This window comes from Hyaena hyaena, unplaced genomic scaffold (assembly GCF_003009895.1).
Source record: "Hyaena hyaena isolate Hyena2069 unplaced genomic scaffold, ASM300989v1 scaffold_18, whole genome shotgun sequence".
Taxonomy (NCBI): domain Eukaryota; kingdom Metazoa; phylum Chordata; class Mammalia; order Carnivora; family Hyaenidae; genus Hyaena; species Hyaena hyaena.
Window position 1 is genome coordinate 1,697,743 of NW_024080649.1, and position 19,047 is coordinate 1,716,789.

Below are 19,047 nucleotides of genomic sequence, written 5' to 3' on the forward strand. Positions count from 1 at the left end.
GAAAACTGAGCTGCAGACATAGCTCAGGTCTGGCCTGAAGCTTCCCTTGCAGTGAGGCCTTTGCAGTCAGTTCTGACAACTCCTACATTGGGTAGGGTCGGGGCTCTGGTAATGGAGATGATCTAGAATTCCACTGAAAATGACTCTTCAGGCTCAGGTGCTCTGGACTGAGGGCTCAGTAAAACTACCCTATATAAAATGAGTAAAGGTGTGAGGGAGAAAGTCCTTGTCTACCCCTAGAACAGTCAGGATCACATCCAGGGTGCCCCCATAAACCTCAAGCTAAGCAGAGGGCAGCTCCAATTTTGCACCACCTGCTTTGGATAGCCTTGCCCAGAGGTGAGTGCCCAGAACAGTCAGCCTCCATTTGCCTGCAGAGTGCAGAGCCAGGTCCAGTTGGGCTGGAGTATAGATAGAGAGCTATGAAAGTAGGCAGTCTGAGACTGAAGGATCTGTGCTTTGGGACTTCTTATCCCTCAGACCTTTGCAAGGCATCTCTAGGCCTCCTATTTCCTCCCGCACCACACGTATAACTTTCACATTGTCTTCAAGTCCCAGGAAATCTTAACTATCAGGGCAGTTTCTGCTACTCAGTTTGGGGGACAGCGGCCTTGCCCATTACAAATCTAGCCCTTTGGCCCTGAGATCTCTGGTGTCATAAAACCTAGTGGCAAAATCACAACCAAAAAAGCTAGAACCAAACCTTGGTCTTGGGCTGGTGCCGCACTAGGGGTTTTAAGATTGGAGAGGGCTCCACAGTTATGCCTGACCTGCACTCCATCCCCCCTGCATTATGGATGGAGGCCAAGGACTTCCTCAGACCCCCCACAGGTTGCCTGGCTACCCTGGGCACAGGGTTGGATGATGAACTAACTGTTTTTAGAAGACCACAAACTCAGGAGATTTCGGTGGGACTGATTTAGGATGCTATGTGTTTGGGGAATGGGAGTCGGGAGAGAGGTAGATGCCTGCTGCCTCTTAAACCACCCTGTATAAAATCTGCAATACAGCTTCCATGTACCTGTGCCTGAAATTTCTGCAATAAAGAGGTGTTTGTAAACTCTCGTTTCTTTCTTCCTGCCTGAGGGTGTCAGGCCTGGGCGGACAGGGGATCCTGGAGGATATTAAGTAACAGGCCGATGTTTGTGATTTGACAATCTCCCTCTTGCAATTCCTGGGCTTACGATTCCCCTGAGGCCTTGGGTCGCCCTGCCCCACTTCCCAAAGGGTAGACCTAGGGTCCTACCAATTCACCTTTTTCATGGGGAGGGTCTGAGGGACTGTAACCTGGGTAGCTAAATTGATCCAGTTTGGGACTCAATGAGTCCATGTTCTGGTAATGGACATAAACTGAACGGGATGTCCTGAGATGCACAGGGATTTGGTTAGTCCAGTACGTGGACATTTGTTCTGCCTCAGCTCTGAAGAAAGGGTTACTCGGCCTCACCATTTGCTTGGCCTCACCCATTGACCAAAGGGTCCCAGAGCGGAGAAGCTTCCGCCTCCAGCCCGGAACCTTTCTTCTCAACCCTGCGCAGGTTCCGGGATCCAGGGCTCGGGCGGGCCGGAAGTGGAGGCGGTTGGTGGGGCTGGTGGGGCACAGGGACGCGGCGCGGGCGGCGGTTTGCGGGCGACGGGTGGACCGAGGTTAGTGACTGCTGTCTGGTTCTGGCAGGGCTGTACGCCGCTGTACTGTGCGCGGAGGTAGCGAAACGAACGCGGCGTGGACGAGGCGCCTGCGCCTGGGCCCATGGCCTCCTCCTGCGCGAGCATCGACATCGAGGACGCCACGCAGCACCTGCGGGACATCCTCAAGCTGGACCGGCCCGCGGGGGGTGAGCCAGGACACTGGGGGTGGGCCATCGGCGAGCGGGCAGAAGGGCGACGCGGGTGTGGGCCTCCCTCAGTGCCCACAGGTCCCTCAGGACCGATTCCTCATCCTCCTGAGTGGTGAGGGAAGACGAGGGTTGCAGCGGTAAATTGCTGAGCGTGCCCCTAAAGGGTGCAAATCCTTTCCCATCCTGGAGCCGGGGCTGTTCTGCCTCGTCCTTCAGCGTCTCTGCTGAAGGTGAGGCTCCTGCTCTGAATCCGCAGGGTTCTGTTTGTGTCCTGGCCCCAAGGTCTGTAGTGTTCCTGGGACTAGCTCAGGTTCCCTATCCTTGTGCCATAGTTCAGAGGCCTGGTCTGAGCTCCGTATGCGGAGTTCTCGGTCTAGACCCAGGCGCTCTGCTGAGGCGCCACTGGTCCCCCTCTGCAGTTTGCCCTTCAGTCTGGAATACAGACTCCAGGTCTGCTATTCTAAAACTGATTTTCAGGAGGAAGATGGCCAGCCCCAATTCTGTGTCCTTTTTGGGACTGAAGGAAATCACAGACTGCATGGCACTGATTGGATTAGGCTACAAACATTTGCAAACTGTAGTTTATTTCTATGTATTTAAGCTTTACTTGGGTTTGCAGTGATACCTCAGAGCTGCTCCTGCCCTCACGGAGCCCTGAGGACATAGAGAACTAATGAGATTGTAAGGTCATAGAATTGTCATTGAAAAAAAGTATTTTGGGACTGTGATGGAGATGTGGTAGATGAGGTTGGAGCTGGAGAGTGCTTGAGAACAGATCTGAGACCGAAGATAGTGTTTAGTTTAGGTGTTATAATATGAACAGGTGATTGAGTGTCAGGAATGGCATTCTGCAAAGAAGAAATAGCATGTGTGAAGGCACCAAAGTTTCCTGGCAGGTTCAGGAACCTTTGAAAAGTTGCAGTGGTGGAAAGACTGGCTGGTGATGGTGGTATGGGTATGCAGTGACCACAGCTGAGAACAGACCATAGTCTGTTTCCTCGTACCCTGTTCTTAAACCTGCTGGGAGGCCCAAACTGGCTGCTTTTGGAAGTAGGTACTGGTACTCACACTGGATGGGTTTAGCTGCCCCTTACCCCCTGAGGAAAATCCATCTGCTGCCTGAAACCACTAAGCATTTGGCCCCAGACCTGGCGTGTGTGAGCTTGGCTTGGACCTCTCCTGCTCATCACCTCTGTGCAACTAGAGTGCACAAAGCTTTGGTAGAGTCTGATGTAGCCAATATTTTCTAGCTTGTTTGTCCTCATGGTAGCCTGCCTGGGAGGAAGAGTGGCTAGCTTACCCCTGAGCAGCTAACGTGGCTCTGATCCAAATGAAGTGGCTTGCAGGCTTTCCACTTAAGTCCTTATTTATTGGTTGGTACTAAACACCCAGTTTGCCAAGTAGCTCTTGCTTGTCTCCTCTCACTGGAGGATCTTTCAGATCACATGCTGTTTTGTTACTAGAAACTTACTGTGTTTTTCAATGTGGAGCCCTAGTCTCTTTGTCACCTGGGAGTTTTAGGGTGGTGTCTGAGCCTATCAGGGTGCTTGTAACAGCCAATGGCAAACATCTGAAATACTGTCTTTCCCAACTACACACCCTGTCCTAGAGTTTCTCTCCACTTTGTCCAACTCCTTCATGTCCATTCCTTCTGAGTTTACGTGCCCAAGGTGTCTTCCTCTGAGCCATTTCTGTGAGGGGCAGGTTCCTTTCTTTCTTACTGCCACGTCTTATTGATGTTCTTTCATGCATTAGGAGTCCATCCTGCTTCTCTACCTTCTACCACTATCTTGGTCTAGGATCTGGTATCTCTTATTTGGATTCTCAACTGTGCTACATGCTGCCTTAAAACAGTTAATCTTTTGGCCATAGCAGGCCATGTCACCTTCCCATTTAAAACTCTTGTGTGGCTCTCTAGGGGCACTTGGGAGGCTCAGTCGATTGTGCTTTGAATCTTGATTTCAGCTCAGCCCATGATCCCAGGATAGTGGGATTGAGCTCCTTGTCAGGCTCTGTGCTGAGCCTGGAGCCTATCTGGGATTCTGTCTCTCCCCCTCTACCAATCCCCTGCTCATGTGCGCACATGCTCTCAAAAAAATTAAAAACTATATATACATATATATGTGTAAAGAGAGAGAGAGAGACTTTCCTGTGGCTTTCATTGCTACAGAGAAAATTTAAGCATCCAAGATTTATACCTGAGATCTCTGTAGCTTATTTTATCTCCATCTTTCCTGTTTGTGTGTTCTGCCACATAGGCTGTGATGGCACTCTCTCTATGAAGTCTGTCTTGACCCTCCCTATGACTTCCCTCAAATACACAGAGTCCCTCTGTGCCAACCTGAGCCTAAGTATTAATTGACTTCACTGGGTTCTTGATAGCTTTACTCTTCCTTCCGGTAGAAGAGCCCCATGTATATCCTCGGTCTTGACAGAGACTGAGTGAACTATCAGAGTTTATGGAACAAAAGATGAACCAAGGGCCCTCCTCCCCACTGACATGGTTCCCTCAGTGGAATGTTTTTCGAGCAGCTCATGGTTCTTGAATGAAGTTCTGCAGGAGGAGAGGCCAGTGGGGATGTGGAACAACCTTATCAGAGTGGCCCTTTCTATCCGAAGGTCCCAGTGCAGAGAGCCAGCGGCCATCTAATGCCTACAATGGGGATCTCAATGGGCTTCTGGTCCCAGACCCCCTCTGCTCAGGTGATGGCACTTCAACAAACAAGCCTGGTCTCCGAGCCATACCACCTATTAACCTTCAGGAAAAGCAGGTCATGTGAGTGTCTGGAAAAGGGCAGTGGTGGTGCTGGGGTCTTTGGGATGGTGCCCTTAACCACATTGTATTTGTACTAGAGTGAGAGGAAAGGACAAGCCAAAGAGCTTGGCCTGGATCTGAAGTTTAAGCTTCCATTTTAGCATGGAAATAGGCCCATTACCAAGGAGGGAGGTGAACAAAGGGAACTGTGGGTTTGGGGACCAGTAGACCAGACATTGATGAGCATCTGGGACTTGACACCTTTACCAGAGTGGTTGTATTCTCTTCCCCTCCCAACCCTGCCCATTGAGACTTTGTGGGAACAGGAGTCAAGCTTGTTCACCCCTCCCCACAGCTGCCTCTCAGGAGATGACAGCTCTACGTGCATTGGGATTTTGGCCAAGGAGGTAGAGATTGTGGCCAGCAGTGACTCTAGCATCTCAAGCAAGGCACGGGGCAGCAACAAGGTGGGTGCCAGGATGTTGTGGCATGTATGGTGAATGGGGTCACATTCAGCCTCTCCCTTCCCTACCGCATGCTCCCAGTTCTTATGGGGACCACAGGTAGTATGCCTCAGTCTCAGGAAGCCAGGGTTAGCTGCCAAGTCTTTGTGGGAATCGGACCCCAAGAGTTGTGAATGGGTGGCTAGGCTCTCACATGTGGACTCTGGCAGAGCTACCCTAGCCCTCAGCCTCTGTGACCTTCCTCACCTTGGTTCTCAGGTGAAAATCCAGCCTGTGGCCAAGTATGACTGGGAGCAGAAATACTACTATGGCAACCTGATTGCTGTGTCCAACTCCTTCTTGGCCTATGCCATTCGGGGTGAGTAGGGGCAGGGGAAAGGAGGTGGGTATTCTGCTAGAAGCCTGAGAGATGCAAATCCAGTGTCAGCCTGCTTAGCCTTTAGAGTACAACTGAAGGCTTGTCTGTGCTGCCCTCACCTCAGACAGGCCTTGGGGTGCCAAGTGGGAAAACTGAGCTTGAGACTGGTAGTAGCAATGAGGCAGGCAAGGGCAGGGCTTCTCTGCTGCTTCCTGGGCCTAACTTATGGCCTACTGCTCTTCTGATTCCAGCTGCCAACAATGGCTCCGCGATGGTGCGGGTGATCAGTGTCAGCACTTCGGAGAGGACCCTGCTCAAGGGCTTCACAGGCAGTGTGGCTGATCTGGCCTTTGCACACCTCAATTCCTCACAGCTGGCTTGCCTGGATGAGGCAGGCAACCTGTTTGTGTGGCGCTTGGCTCTAGTTAATGGCAAAATTCAGTATCCTTTTCTGGGGTTGGATGGGGGACTGAAGAAAGGTGGGTGGGTCTGAGGCTGCCAGATACATCTCATTATCCACCTGTTTAGCCCTTAACACCCTGCTCAGAGAAGAGATTTTGGTCCACATCCAGCAGCCAGAGGGTACACCACTGAACCACTTCCGCAGGATCATCTGGTGCCCCTTCATCCCTGAGGAGAGTGAGGACTGCTGTGAGGAGGGCAGCCCAACAGTGGCCCTGTTGCATGAGGACCGGGTGAGGGAACCACGCATGAGGGGAAAGGAGAGGACAGAGCGGCCACAGGTGGGCATGGGCTGAACACTCATCTTGTACCCTCCAGGCTGAGGTGTGGGACCTGGACATGCTCCGCTCCAACCACAGTACCTGGCCTGTGCGGGTCAGCCAGATCAAGCAAGGCTTCATCGTGGTCAAAGGCCACAGCACAGTAAGCCTGCAGCTGACTGCCTCCTTGCTCTCCCCACTTTCCTTATATCCCTCATCTCTTCCCTGAACACACCAGCCCACGGAGCCTTACTGGCAGTCTGCCCATGGGAACTCTGAACACAAAGTGACCCTTACCTGTGGAACACTTGTCTAGCCTGGCTGCACCCTGGGGGTCTGATCTTCTGTACAGTCCTCCGTTTAGTCAGTCTTTCATAAAAATGTACGCATCCACTGTGGGTCAGCTCAGCTCACTACCATCCTTACCTGAGAAAGGCTTACTCCCACCACAAGGCAGGTGGCAAAGCAAGGCTCTTTGGGTGTTTTCCAGTGTCTAAGTGAAGGGGCCCTTTCACCTGATGGGACTGTCCTGGCTACTGCAAGCCATGATGGCTTTGTGAAGTTCTGGCAGATCTACATTGAAGGGCAGGATGAACCAAGGTAAGGGAGAGCCTGAGGGACCGAAACACCCCCCCTCCCCTCAAGGTGAGGGCCAGATCATTCTCTCAGGCCCATCATGTCTTCTTTCAGGTGTCTGCATGAATGGAAACCTCATGATGGGAGGTCCCTTTCCTGCCTCCTGTTCTGTGACAACCATAAGAAACAGGACCCTGAGTGAGTGAGTGGGCAGGCAGGTGGGTGGTGGGCTGGACCTTAGTTCTCCAGTAGGGGGCCCAACCAGCTGTTTGATGCCTTGCTGCTTTGCAGAGTCCCATTCTGGAGGTTCCTTATTACTGGCGCTGACCAGAATCGGGAGCTAAAGATGTGGTGCACAGTGTCCTGGACCTGTCTGCAGACCATTCGGTAAGCAGAGGCTGGCTAGGGGCAGCAGGGTTATGGATGTGGGCTTTTTCCACTCTCATTAATCCTGCCTCTCTGGCCCCTCAGCTTCTCCCCAGATATCTTTAGCTCAGTGAGTGTGCCCCCCAGCCTCAAGGTTTGCCTGGACCTCTCAGCCGAATACCTTATTCTCAGCGATGTGCAACGGAAGGTAACCTACAGTGGGGCACTCTGGGCAGAGCTGGCATCATCATGGCATCAGGGGATGTTGGGCATATCCACGGCCCTCACAGAACTCAGCTGTGAGTTTACTCTCTGTGCAGGTCCTCTACGTGATGGAGCTGCTGCAGAACCAGGAGGAGGGCCGTGCCTGCTTCAGCTCCATCTCTGAGTTCCTTCTCACCCATCCTGTTCTGAGCTTCGGTATACAGGTTGTGAGTCGCTGCCGGATGCGGCACACTGAAGTGCTGCCTGCTGAGGAAGAGAATGACAGCCTAGGGGCTGGTGAGCTGCTCTGGGTCAGGATATATTATGTGGGGAAGTATGGAGTCATAGAGGGCCAGGGCTTAGTTGCCCGTACTGTCTTTGTAGATGGGACCCATGGAGCTGGTGCCATGGAGTCTGCGGCTGGTGTGCTCATCAAACTCTTCTGTGTGCATACTAAGTGAGTATGTTGGGAAGTCTCACCTGTGCCCTGTCTGTGCCCCTCCCCACCCTATGGCTCCTGGCCCCTTTGAGTCCTCTCCTATTTTCTTCTCTGCCTCTAGGGCATTGCAAGATGTGCAGATCCGCTTCCAGCCACAGCTGAACCCTGATGTGGTGGCACCGCTCCCCACCCATGCTGCCCATGAGGACTTCGGTGAGTGAGGAGGAATAGGGAAGCAGGTTAGACTTACCAGGTTCTGAGATCTGACTCAAGTGGCAGCTTTCCCCACAGCATTTGGAGAGTCTCGGCCTGAACTAGGCTCTGAGGGCCTGGGGTCAGCTACCCAAGGCTCCCAGCCTGACCTCCGACGAATAGTGGAGCTACCTGCCCCTGCTGACTTCCTCAGTCTGAGCAGTGAAACCAAGCCCAAGTTGATGACACCTGATGCTTTTATGACACCTAGCACCTCCCTGCAGCAGGTATGCTGGCGAAGTGGTGTGGGGCTCAGGGCAGGGGGACCCAGGAATGTCCTACCTGAAAGCCATAAAGTGCTGATCCCCTGCCTTTCCTCAGATCGCTGCCTCCCCCAGCAGCAGCTCCAGCTCCAGCTCCAGCTCCAGCTCCTCCTCTCTTACAGCTGTGTCTGCCATGAGCAGTACCTCAGCTGTGGACCCCTCCCTGCCCAGGTGAAGTGAGGCTCAGAGTTGGGGGATGGCAGGGGCTGGTGCCAGGTGATAGCAAGCTCTGGCTGCTACACCTCAGCCTTCCTGCCAGCAGGCCACCCGAGGAGCTGACTTTGAGCCCCAAGCTGCAGCTGGATGGCAGTTTGACAATGAGCAGCAGCAGCAGCAGCCTGCAGGCAAGCCCACGCAGCCTCTTGCCCAGCCTGCTCCCAGGTCCAGCTGACAAACTGACTCCCAAAGCACCTGGACAGGTGTGTGCGTAGGGTTGTGTATGAAGTGCAGGGTGGCAAGTATATGCTAGCAGGAAGCTTGGTGGCACTCTCCTCTCAGCACCTGAAGTCTTTCCCTGAGGTCATTCCAACCTCCCCTGTTCCCTGGAGGGCAGCTTCTCAGCCTATATCCTATATTCCCACTTCCTCTTCTCCTGGGCTGTGGGATTTTTGACCTGCATCCCCCACTATACAAATGTGTTCCATCTCTACAAATGTCAGGGCCTCATCTCTGTGCTCTCCCCTTCCCCACATCCCACCACCTAAGTCCCATCTTTGCTCCACCTCAGGTGCCTACTGCTGCCTCTGCATTATCACTGGAGCTGCAAGAAGTGGAGCCTCTGGGGCTACCCCAGGCTTCCCCCAGTCGCACCCGCTCCCCGGATGTTATCTCCTCAGCTTCCACTGCCCTGTCCCAGGACATCCCTGAGATTGCATCTGAGGCCCTGTCTCGTGGTTTTGTCTCCTCTGCTCCTGAGGGCCTTGAGCCAGACAGTATGGCCTCAGCTGCCTCAGCGCTACACCTGCTGTCCCCACGGCCCCGACCAGGGCCCGAGCTCGGCTCTCAGCTTGGCCTGGATGGAGGCCCTGGGGATGGGGATCGGCATAGTACCCCTTCCCTTTTGGAGGCAGCCTTGACCCAGGAGGCCACAGCCCCTGACAGTCAGGTCTGGCCTACGGCACCAGACATTACTCGTGAGACCTGCAGCAGCCTGGCAGAGAGGTGAGGAGCCTGGCAGGAGAAAGTGTGCTGGTGGTAGGGGTTTCAGATAGAATCATCCACTGTTGAGCCGGCATGTCCCTTCAGTCCCAGGAATGGCCTCCAGGAGAAGCACAAGAGCCTGGCCTTCCACCGACCACCTTATCACCTGCTTCAGCAACACGATAGCCAGGATGCCAGTGCTGAGCAAAGGTAGGTGCTACCCTACACTATTCGTCTCATGGGGAGGGCCAGTAAGTGGGCCGGTGCTTTATCTTTCTCTCTCCCCTTCCTATAGTGACCATGATGACGAGGTGGCCAGCCTTGCCTCTGCTGCCGGGAGCTTTGGCACCAAAGTTCCCACTCCACGGCTGCCAGCCAAGGACTGGAAGACCAAGGGATCTCCTCGAGCCTCACCCAAGCTTAAGAGAAAGGGCAAGAAAGATGACGGGTAGGGGGTGGGGTCCTGGGGCCTGGGAGAGGGGTGGTCCCCAGGCTGCCATGCCTGACGTGGCCTGAGGTGCTTCTTGTCCATGGTAGGGATTCGGCTGTGGGATCCCGGCTCATGGAGCACCAGGTAAGTGAAATAACACCTTTTGTATTTCTGGGACTCCTCCCTATGAGGATGGGAAGGGCTCTGGGCCATTCCTTGGTCTGGTGAGTGAGAATGTATGGGCAGAAGCACCTGATTGTCGGTGCTCCTGGCAGGTGGCAGAACCTCCTGAAGACTGGCCAGCACTAATTTGGCAACAGCAGAGAGAGCTGGCAGAGCTACGGCACAGCCAAGAAGAATTGCTGCAGCGTCTTTGCACCCAGCTTGAAGGCTTGCAGAGCACCGTCACAGGCCACGTAGAACGTGCACTAGAGTCAAGGCACGAGCAAGATCGTATCCTTATGGGTTGTCGCCAGGCATGGCACAGGGGTCGGGGTAGGAGCAACATTCTTGGCCCTGGAAAGGGATGTAGGACCCACTTTGGGCCTATTCCTTAGCTACAACACAGAGCGGCGGCTGGAGCGGGCACTAGCTGAGGGGCAGCAGCGGGGTGGGCAGCTGCAGGAGCAGCTGACACAACAGCTCTCCCAGGCACTGTCTTCAGCTATAGCCGGACGGCTAGAGCGTAGCATACGGGATGAGATCAAGAAGACGGTGCCTCCATGTAAGTTTTTCATGGAGACTTCAGGGTGGGCCAGGTGGGAGTGGGGCTTCCTATCTGTCAAGCTGCCTTTCATGGCTCTACCTGTTCCTCCTCACCCTGCCCCAGGTGTTTCCAGGAGTCTGGAGCCAGTGGCAGGCCAACTGAGCAACTCGGTGGCCACCAAGCTCACAGCTGTGGAGGGTAGCATGAAAGAGAATATCTCCAAGCTACTAAAGTCCAAGGTGCTGTAGGGCCCCAGATGAGAAAGGTTGGTGGGTGGTGGGCCAGTTGATGAGCCCAACTTGGGCTCAGCCTTTCAACTCAGCTTTCTCTCTGCCTCCAGAACTTGACAGATGCCATTGCCCGAGCAGCTGCAGACACATTACAGGGGCCTATGCAGGCTGCCTACCGTGAAGCCTTCCAGAGCGTGGTACTGCCAGCCTTTGAGAAGAGCTGCCAGGCCATGTTCCAGCAGATCAACGATAGCTTTCGACTGGGCACGCAAGAATGTGAGTGGGGTCATATGCTTCAGGGTGGGAGGAGCTGTCCCCCTTTCCCCCCTATCCTTCTCATGGCCCCTGTGGTCACCTCTCAGACTTGCAGCAGCTAGAGAGCCACATGAAGAGCCGGAAGGCACGAGAACAGGAGGCACGGGAGCCTGTGTTGGCCCAGCTTCGAGGCCTGGTCAGCACACTGCAGGGTGCCACTGAGCAGATGGCAGCCACTGTATCCAGCAGTGTTCGGGCTGAGGTGCAGCACCAGCTGCACGTGGCTGTGGGCAGGTGTGTGGGCAGGGTGCTGGGCAAGGTGGTGTGTTTGGCAAGCGCCAAACTGGACTTCTTATCTACCTACCTCCCTCACTTCCTTTGCAGCCTGCAGGAGTCAATTTTAGCACAGGTACAGCGCATCGTTAAAGGTGAGGTGAGTGTAGCACTTAAGGAGCAACAGGCCGCGGTCACCTCCAGCATCATGCAGGCTATGCGTTCAGCTGCTGGCACACCTGTTCCCGCTACACATCTTGACTGCCAGGCCCAGCAAGCTCATATTCTACAGCTGCTGCAGCAGGGCCACCTCAATCAGGCCTTTCAGCAGGTATGCCAGGTATTAGGTCCAGTTAAGGGTCAGGTGTCTCCTGACAAGGCCTACATACCATATTCTACCTGTCAGGCTCTGGATAGTCTGGCCCCACTAGGCTCTTCTTGGTTCTCTTTGGCCTTTCTGACCATTTCCCCTTCTTTCCCCTCTGTTTGGTTCCAGGGTCTTTCTACCTCAGTCTACCTTGCTTCATGACCACCCTTCTAAGGAAACCTTTCCTGATCCCTTAAAGTAACAACATAACATAGCCCTATGTTACTGTCTCTGGGCCCCTGGGCATCCCCCTCTGGTACCCTCAGTGCCCTACCCTGGTCATTGTTTCCCTGGCCGCACAGCCAGACGAGCAGGTATTCCATTCTGATGTTTGCTGTAAACACTGTTCTTATTCTAGGCCCTGACGGCTGCCGACCTGAACCTGGTGCTGTATGTGTGTGAAACTGTGGACCCAGGGCAGGTTTTTGGGCAGCCACCTTGCCCACTCTCCCAGCCTGTGCTCCTTTCCCTCATCCAGCAGCTGGCCTCTGACCTTGGTACACGAACTGACCTCAAGCTCAGGTGAGCGAATTTGGATCAGGGGACAGGCTAGGGTGGAAGTGGGGGAGCAGTTCAAAGCAGAGACTTCTGCCTGACTCTGCTTTCTAATTTTTTCCACCTCTGTCCCCACCATCTCAGGCTTTGAGGCCCCCCCTTGTCAGCAGTCCCTCTGGGCCTCAGTGCCACCAGGGGGCGCTCCGATTTGCTGGAGCCCACCTGTATCCTGTCCTTTTCTTCCACCACAGCTACCTGGAAGAGGCTGTGATGCACTTGGACCACAGTGACCCCATCACTCGGGACCACATGGGCTCTGTCATGGCCCAGGTGCGCCAGAAGCTCTTCCAGTTCCTGCAGGCTGAGCCGCACAACTCACTTGGCAAAGTGGCCCGGCGTCTCAGCCTCATGTTGCTTGGCCTTGTAACCCCTAGCCTCCCTTAGCTAAACCTGCTTTGCCCAGGGGTGGGGGTTGAGGGGTCGCTGAAGGCCAGCAGACAGGGTTAGGCCAGTGTCTGCCCTTTTACCTGCTTAGGCTCCCACCTCTGGTGTGTTTGAGGGGAGAGCGCTGGCTGTGGTCTACAGGTTGTGGTAGCCGGCAGATTTTGGCTGAGCCCAGGGTGGGTATTGTGCCTTCTTGGGTTCTGCCATGCCTGGAACATGACCCCTGAGATCATGACACCACTTGTGTTGAATTTTCCATATTCCTTTTTACCTCCGATTTGGATCTTTTTGTTTTTGAAAAATTGAGAAATTCAATTAAATGCTTTTGGAATAAAATGGAGTATGTGTGTGCTTTTGGTGTAACTTCCCTGCGTGGAGTTCTGTCTAGGCTAACCCAGGTGCCTGGACACCCGCCCTCATCTGCACAACTGCCTTCCCAGAAACCCCTCCATCTCTGAAACAAAGGTCCTGGGGTCATCTCTACAACCCTGTGTCCCTGGTTCTTCTCTCTCCGGTCCCTCCCCTCCTTTGCCAATCTCGGTACTGGGGCGGGGCCGCCAGCTAGCTGGCTTTGGGCCCCGCCCCCAACTCCCATCCAATCACAGGCCATTCTTCTGGGGGCTGGGCCGAAGGGCTGCGTTTCCAAGCTGCTAGCTCAAGCACTAGGCTCCCAGCCGGGGATGATGCGCAGCTCTTGCTCCTGTCACCACCGCCAGCAACTGCCCCGACCGTCCGGTGTGCTGGGGCTGTTGCTGCTGCTGCTACCGCTTGGTGAGTGCTGGAGTGGGGACCCAGCTTGGCAGCTGGGCGTCACACCCTTTCCCCAGTCTGGGTATAGGGTGTGTGGGAGCTGTGCCTCAGCTGTGCCGAGAACCAGGCTGCAGAGGAGGTGCGAGGGCTCCAGAGAGGGGATAATGTGTGCCAGTAGCTTCAGGATGCAAAATGGGCATAGACTGAGGCCTAATTGTGGGGGAAGGGTCCTGAAATTCCACAGCCCCCATTCCGATAAATGGAGACATAGGCTCTGATGGGACTCCTAGACCAGCTGTAGGACCCCTGAGGTCCTCTTTTAGGGTCTCACCTAGATCCTGACCCCGGTATTCTGCTCTGCCTGGCTGTAAACATCTGTCTTTGGAGATAGGGTGGGAAGGCCAAGTGAAGTTTATCTAGACTGCAGGACAATTTGGGGAGCCTTATAGCACTGGACTCTGCCCCTCTTCTCTGTGTCCTGACTCCTTCACTTGGAAAATACTTACCTGGCCTGCAGCCCTAGAAGCTCAAAGGTGGAGTCAGCCCCTTGGGATGAGACACCTTCCTCCTCTCTACATATCCTGTCCCTGTTGCATCTGGAGGGGTGGTGTCAATGCAGGTGATCCCCAGACATGCCCCTTGGTTCCCTTGGGTGCCTCTGTTTCACGCTGAGTCATGTCCCCGGAGCACATCCAGGTAAACAAGCTCTTGGGGGCTTGGCGGGGAAGGGGAGCGAGGCGGCTCATCCTCTCAACCATTCTCTACCCCCACCCCTAGTCCTTGTATCTCCTCTGGCAGCAGCTGCAACAGGCCCAGGGGGCTGTGACACCATATACCAGGGCTTTGCTGAGTGTCTCATCCGCTTGGGAGACGGCATGGGCATCGGAGGCGAGCTGGAAACTGTCTGCAGGTAAGGGCAGGTGTGAAGACAGCCGCCTGATCACCAGACTCCCACCACCACCCTTGGGGCCCGAACCTTTTCCTTCCCATTGGAAAAGCCTCTTTGCCCCAGCTAATGACCCTAACCCCAAGCCTTTAACAGGTCTTGGAATGACTTCCACATCTGTGCCTCCCGAGTCCTGTTGCGCTGTCCGGAGGAGGCTGCCGCCGTGTGGGAGTCACTGCAGCAAGAAGCTCGCCGGGCCCCACACCCAGATAACTTGCATGCTCTGTGTGGCACCCCTGTGCGCATTAGGGAGCGTGGCACAGGCCCTGAGACCAACCAGGAGACGCTGCAGGCAACAGCATCTGCACATAGCCCAGCCCCTGCACCCCCACTGCTGGCAGCTGCTCTGGCACTCGCCTGCCTCCTGGGGCCTCTGGCCTAGCCAGTCTGGTGGAATGGCGGCACCCCCTGCCTCCTACCCTGCTCTGGTGGCTGCTGCCGGGGCTCTGCAGAGTACCCCTGGCTTTCATTAAAGGCATTTATATTTGTACTAAGCTCCTTCCATTCTTCTGTCTATAGCCTGCTTGGCTGGGGAGGAGGCCTCCAGAAGCTGATCCCTAGGACTGGATGGGCAGGGCCCATGGCTGCCACAAGGGACTCAATCTTTCTACTTACAGACACTCATTTCCCAGGGCTGGCTGTGTAAAGCTTTCCATTGTTTGCAGGTTCCAAGAGCTCTGGTGGTGGCCTGAAATCTGCCGGAATGCATAGCCTTCCTCTGTTCTCCCAGGCTGGCATTCCTACTACTCCTGCCCACCCATCCTATCCTGGCCTTTATAGGCAACGTGAGAGGGTGGAGTATACTACCTCACCCCCAAATGCCTCAAAGCAGTCCACCCCTATCCCACATTCAAGCTTTCACATTCCTCCCATGCCGTCTCCTCCCTCTGGTAATTACCACCTTAGCCTTCGAGATAGATTAAGTGCCCTGTCCTCTCCCTCTCTGGGGTCCTGATCTACTTGAGAGGAGCCTGTTCCAGAAAGTGGGGAGTCCCTGTTGGGGTCTGTATTCAAGTTCCTGAGGTGACCTGGAGCTGCAGAAACTGGGGTCATGATGAGGATTTCTCTGGACTCTACTCAACCTTGTTCTTTGAGAAGAGGTATACAGTGTGAAGTCAATCCCAGAAGACTTTCTGGAAGCATGGAATGAGCATGTGGTGTGTGAGGAGCCCCGGTCTACTCTGGTGAAGAGGAAGAATCTGCATGGGCAGAATCCTGAGGAAAGGAGGAGTCCTCAGAGAGGGTGAGACCCTCTCTGTCTTCTACCACCACCCCATGACTTGTATGGGCAGTGCCACGAACTCACTAACTTCTGCTCACACTCCCTCCTCTTTATTCACCATTTTTTAAAATTGAGAATCTATTCTGGTGTTAAGCTCTTTTTCATTCTATGAGGCCCTCATTCTGTGAGGCCCTGCATAAGCCAGCTCTGCCCACAGTTGATTCAGTCTACCTCTGCGACTCCCTCCTGTCTGAGCATGGAACAGCGATGTGCCTACCTAGTCCTTGACATCAGGGGAGGCTTTAGGGAAGGCATGTGATGGGGATGATAGAAGAGGTCAGAATGGATGGGGCTGAGTTGGACGGGGTTTTGTAAGAGGGGCCCAGAAGAATCAGGGTTGACATTAAGAGCTTGGCAGACTAGGAATATATTAAAGCCCATGCTGGGAAGCTATTGTTCCCAGGACAGAATCCGGGCCGAATTGAACCATCGTTTGGCTCCAGGGTGAAAGGTGCCTCGAGAGACATCCATTCTCACGTGTAGGATCCCTCCTTCATCCATGCTTCCCAAACACCCAGTTAGCTCAGAGACTCAATCAGCTCTCTCTGCCCTACCTTTACTTCTGTGCTTCATTCACCTGTACTTTTATCTCTACTTCTGTCTCCCAACCAGTCATTACCCATCTTCTCACATCACTTGAAGGAGAAAGTTCAGGAGAAAACTCCTTCCACAACTGTCCCCCTTTGACCACCAGAATTTTCCAGAAGCAAATGCCAGCCTTTTATTCCCTTGGGTCTTTGTACATTTATTCTCTGTACTCAGAACATCCTTTCCCATATCCTCCTGGTAAACTCCTTTTCTTGTTCAGTATCACCTCCTTCATAACCCTGACTCCAAGCTGAATCAGAAGCCTCCCACATAGCCACACAGCTCTCCAGCTGTCTTCTGTCTCAATACTGGTAACAGTGACTTGCTACGATCTGGGTCTGGGTCAGAATCTTTCACTCTTTATGTCTCTAGCACCCAGTTTCAGGCTGGGTATAAAGGGTGCACTTGTAGAAGTGTGAGAATGAAAGAATTTCTAAGCCTAGCATAGAAAGTGTTTTATCAGTAAGAGCTTGGATGGAGAATGACCTCAGCATGGAGGATTTGGGGCAGCCCCCTTACTGAGCCTGGGCATAGTTTGGGAAGGATATGATGCTGGGAATCCAAACCCCAAAAGTCTTCTCAAAGCCACTGTTGATGGGTGGCCAGGAGTAGGGGCCCATCTGTGTTGGCCAGTCATCAGAGGGATTACTATCCTCCTGCTGTGTCCTACTTTCCCCTGGTTTTTGCTCCCTAAGTCCTTGCTCTTCCCCGGAATTGAATGACCTGGAGTGTGTGCATGGGGCTGGGGATAGAATCTGCTTTCTGGCCACGGGCTTAAGAGCTTTGTATGTTTTATCCCAGAGCTGGAGGAGAGGGGCGGGCTGATAGGCAGACTGGGCCCCAGACACATCTGCTCTTCCCAGAGCATCATGGTGATGATGTGTCTTACATTTACAGCTCTGTGGCCATGGAAAAGCTTGTTGTTCAGGGTAGAGGCTTGGGGCTGAATGTCTTGAGCGGAGTCCCTCTGTATCAACATACCTCTTCATTTCAGGGCCCTGTGATCTTTACCAGAGCCCAGACCAGCACCTTCTAGTAACCAGGGCTCAATAAATACTTGTTGAATTAATTTGCTTAATGTCTGTAAAACTGGGGTGTTGTGTGGATTTCTAAGCCTCATCAACCCTAGAATTCCATATTATTTTTTTAAAGTTTATGGGGGCACCTGGGTGGCTCAGTTGGTTAAGCGTCCGACTTCAGATCAGGTCATGATCTCACAGTTCGTGGATTTGAGCCCCGCATCAGGCTATGTGCTGACAGCCAGCTCAGAGTCTGGAGCATGTTTCAGATTCTGTGTCTCCCTCTCTCTCTGCCCCTCCCCTGTTCATGCTCTCTCTCTCTCTCTCTCTCAGAAATAAAGAAAAACGTTTTTTAAAAAGTTTATTTATTTATTTTGGAGAGAGAGAGAAAGCAGGGGAGGGGCAGAGAGAGAGGGAAAGATAGAATCCCAAGCAGGTTCCTCACTGTCAGCACAGAGCCCAATGTGGGGCTCGATCTCACAAATCGTGAAATCATGACATGTGCGGAAATTAAGAGTCAGACACTTATTTTTTTAATTAAAAATTTTTAAATGTTTACTTCTTTTTGAGAGACAGAACACAAGTGGGGGATGGGCAGAAAGAGAGAGGGAGACACAGAATCCTAAGCAGGCTCCAGGCAGTGAGCTGTCAGCGCAGAGCCTGATGCAGGGCTAGAACCACAAGATCATAACCTGGACCACAGTCTGATGTTTAACCGACTGAGACACCCAGGTGCCCCATAGAGTTCCATATTACTTTTAACCTTCACAACAACTCTCTGGAGTCAGGATTATGATCCCCATAAAACAAGAAAAATGAGGCTTAAGGAGGGGAGATGTCTTGCCCAAGGTCACACAGCTGTGGAAGTATCAGAGCTTGGGACATGATTCCAGGTTTTTTAGCCCCAAAGTCCATGCCCTTAATTATCACACTAGACTTTTGGAAGTGATTCTTTTTGCGAGGGAGGAGAGGAGTGATTTTTAAAGTTTTTTTTTAATTGAATTTTTATAGCTTAAAACAATGTTTATTTATTAGAGAGAGAGAGCTCTCGCAGGGGAGGGGCAGAGAGAGAATCCCAAGTAGGCTCTGTGCTGTCGGCAGAGCCCCACTTGGGGCTCCCTCTTATGAACTGTGAGATCATGATCTGAGTCGAAACCAAGAATCAGGCACTTAACCAGCTGAGCCACCCAGGTGCCCTTTAAATAAAACTTTTATGAAACTCTACTGCATAAAACAAACCATGATGTTTTATTGGTGTTAATGTATTTTTAGGTTTAAAGTATAACATTGGCTTATTCAGTCAAAGACAATTGCATGTACGAAATAAATACTCAATATTTTAACAAATGAGCAGACTGAAATGAGGTAGATGGATGGAGGTTACAATTCCCTTATTACCTCTGGCATCTACTTTTTACCCCTGCAGTTTGAGTTTATTGTAAAGTAGTGAGATAATTCTGATCTTATAGAGGTCTTTTAAAAATTTTTAAATGTTTAATTATTTTTTAAGAGAGAGAAAGACAGAATACAAGCAGGGTAGGTGCAGAGAGAGGGAAACCGTCGGAAGCAGGCTCCAGGCTCTGAGCTGTTAGCAAAGAGCCCGTCATAGGGCTCGAACTCACCGACCACGAGATCATGACCTGAGCTAAAGCTGAACTCTTAGCTCAAGTTGAACTCTTAACCGACTAAGCCACCCAGGTGCCCCTTATAGAGAAGTCTTAATGGTATCTTTTTTTTTTTTAATCTACTTGATTTGCAAAGTCTCAGGATACACTTAAATAACAACAAAAATTAAAACAAAAAAATCATTACTCCGAAATTAGTGCAAGACTGACTTAACCTTCATCAATCCTCAAGTTAATCATTTTCAAATCCACTGTGATGA

At 52.8% G+C, this 19,047-nt stretch overlaps 2 protein-coding genes across 4 annotated transcripts; both read left to right on the forward strand.

Moving 5' to 3' along the window:
- The first annotated feature begins 1,592 nt into the window (after positions 1 to 1,592).
- On the forward strand, positions 1,593 to 12,917 carry EDC4 (enhancer of mRNA decapping 4). Of its 2 annotated transcripts, none has more exons than XM_039223265.1 (29): positions 1,593 to 1,835; positions 4,458 to 4,614; positions 4,949 to 5,060; positions 5,316 to 5,415; positions 5,667 to 5,856; positions 5,963 to 6,110; positions 6,196 to 6,300; positions 6,628 to 6,737; positions 6,828 to 6,911; positions 7,005 to 7,100; positions 7,185 to 7,287; positions 7,400 to 7,580; positions 7,668 to 7,740; positions 7,844 to 7,935; positions 8,002 to 8,201; positions 8,296 to 8,408; positions 8,500 to 8,656; positions 8,965 to 9,398; positions 9,483 to 9,587; positions 9,673 to 9,825; positions 9,915 to 9,951; positions 10,083 to 10,260; positions 10,376 to 10,531; positions 10,637 to 10,752; positions 10,854 to 11,019; positions 11,106 to 11,292; positions 11,383 to 11,602; positions 11,997 to 12,160; positions 12,385 to 12,917. In XM_039223265.1, exons 1-29 carry the CDS (start codon positions 1,751 to 1,753, stop codon positions 12,575 to 12,577), a joined length of 4,215 nt encoding a protein of 1,404 aa, XP_039079196.1. In that variant the 5' UTR covers positions 1,593 to 1,750; the 3' UTR covers positions 12,578 to 12,917. The 2 variants fall into 2 exon arrangements, with proteins under 2 accessions (XP_039079196.1, XP_039079198.1); XM_039223267.1 differs by having other exon boundaries at positions 8,014 to 8,201.
- A 219-nt stretch (positions 12,918 to 13,136) lies between these two features.
- Positions 13,137 to 14,763, forward strand: NRN1L (neuritin 1 like). 2 transcript variants are annotated; one of them, XM_039223454.1, is made up of 3 exons: positions 13,137 to 13,348; positions 14,105 to 14,237; positions 14,370 to 14,763. In XM_039223454.1, exons 1-3 carry the CDS (start codon positions 13,258 to 13,260, stop codon positions 14,653 to 14,655), a joined length of 510 nt encoding a protein of 169 aa, XP_039079385.1. In that variant the 5' UTR covers positions 13,137 to 13,257; the 3' UTR covers positions 14,656 to 14,763. The 2 variants fall into 2 exon arrangements, with proteins under 2 accessions (XP_039079385.1, XP_039079380.1); XM_039223449.1 differs by lacking the exon at positions 13,137 to 13,348 and having other exon boundaries at positions 13,785 to 14,237.
- Positions 14,764 to 19,047: the final 4,284 nt, after the last annotated feature.

Excerpts from the sequence above, each read along its gene's own strand:
- EDC4 (XM_039223265.1), top strand. The coding sequence starts at position 1,751 with ATGGCCTCCTCCTGCGCGAGCATCGACATCGAGGACGCCACGCAGCAC. Across the intron at positions 6,912-7,004 it reads CATAAGAAACAGGACCCTGA|AGTCCCATTCTGGAGGTTCC; the intron begins GTGAGTGAGTGG and ends GCTGCTTTGCAG. Across the intron at positions 12,161-12,384 it reads CGAACTGACCTCAAGCTCAG|CTACCTGGAAGAGGCTGTGA; the intron begins GTGAGCGAATTT and ends CTTCCACCACAG.
- NRN1L (XM_039223449.1), top strand. The coding sequence starts at position 13,960 with ATGCCCCTTGGTTCCCTTGGGTGCCTCTGTTTCACGCTGAGTCATGTC. Across the intron at positions 14,238-14,369 it reads GAGCTGGAAACTGTCTGCAG|GTCTTGGAATGACTTCCACA; the intron begins GTAAGGGCAGGT and ends AGCCTTTAACAG.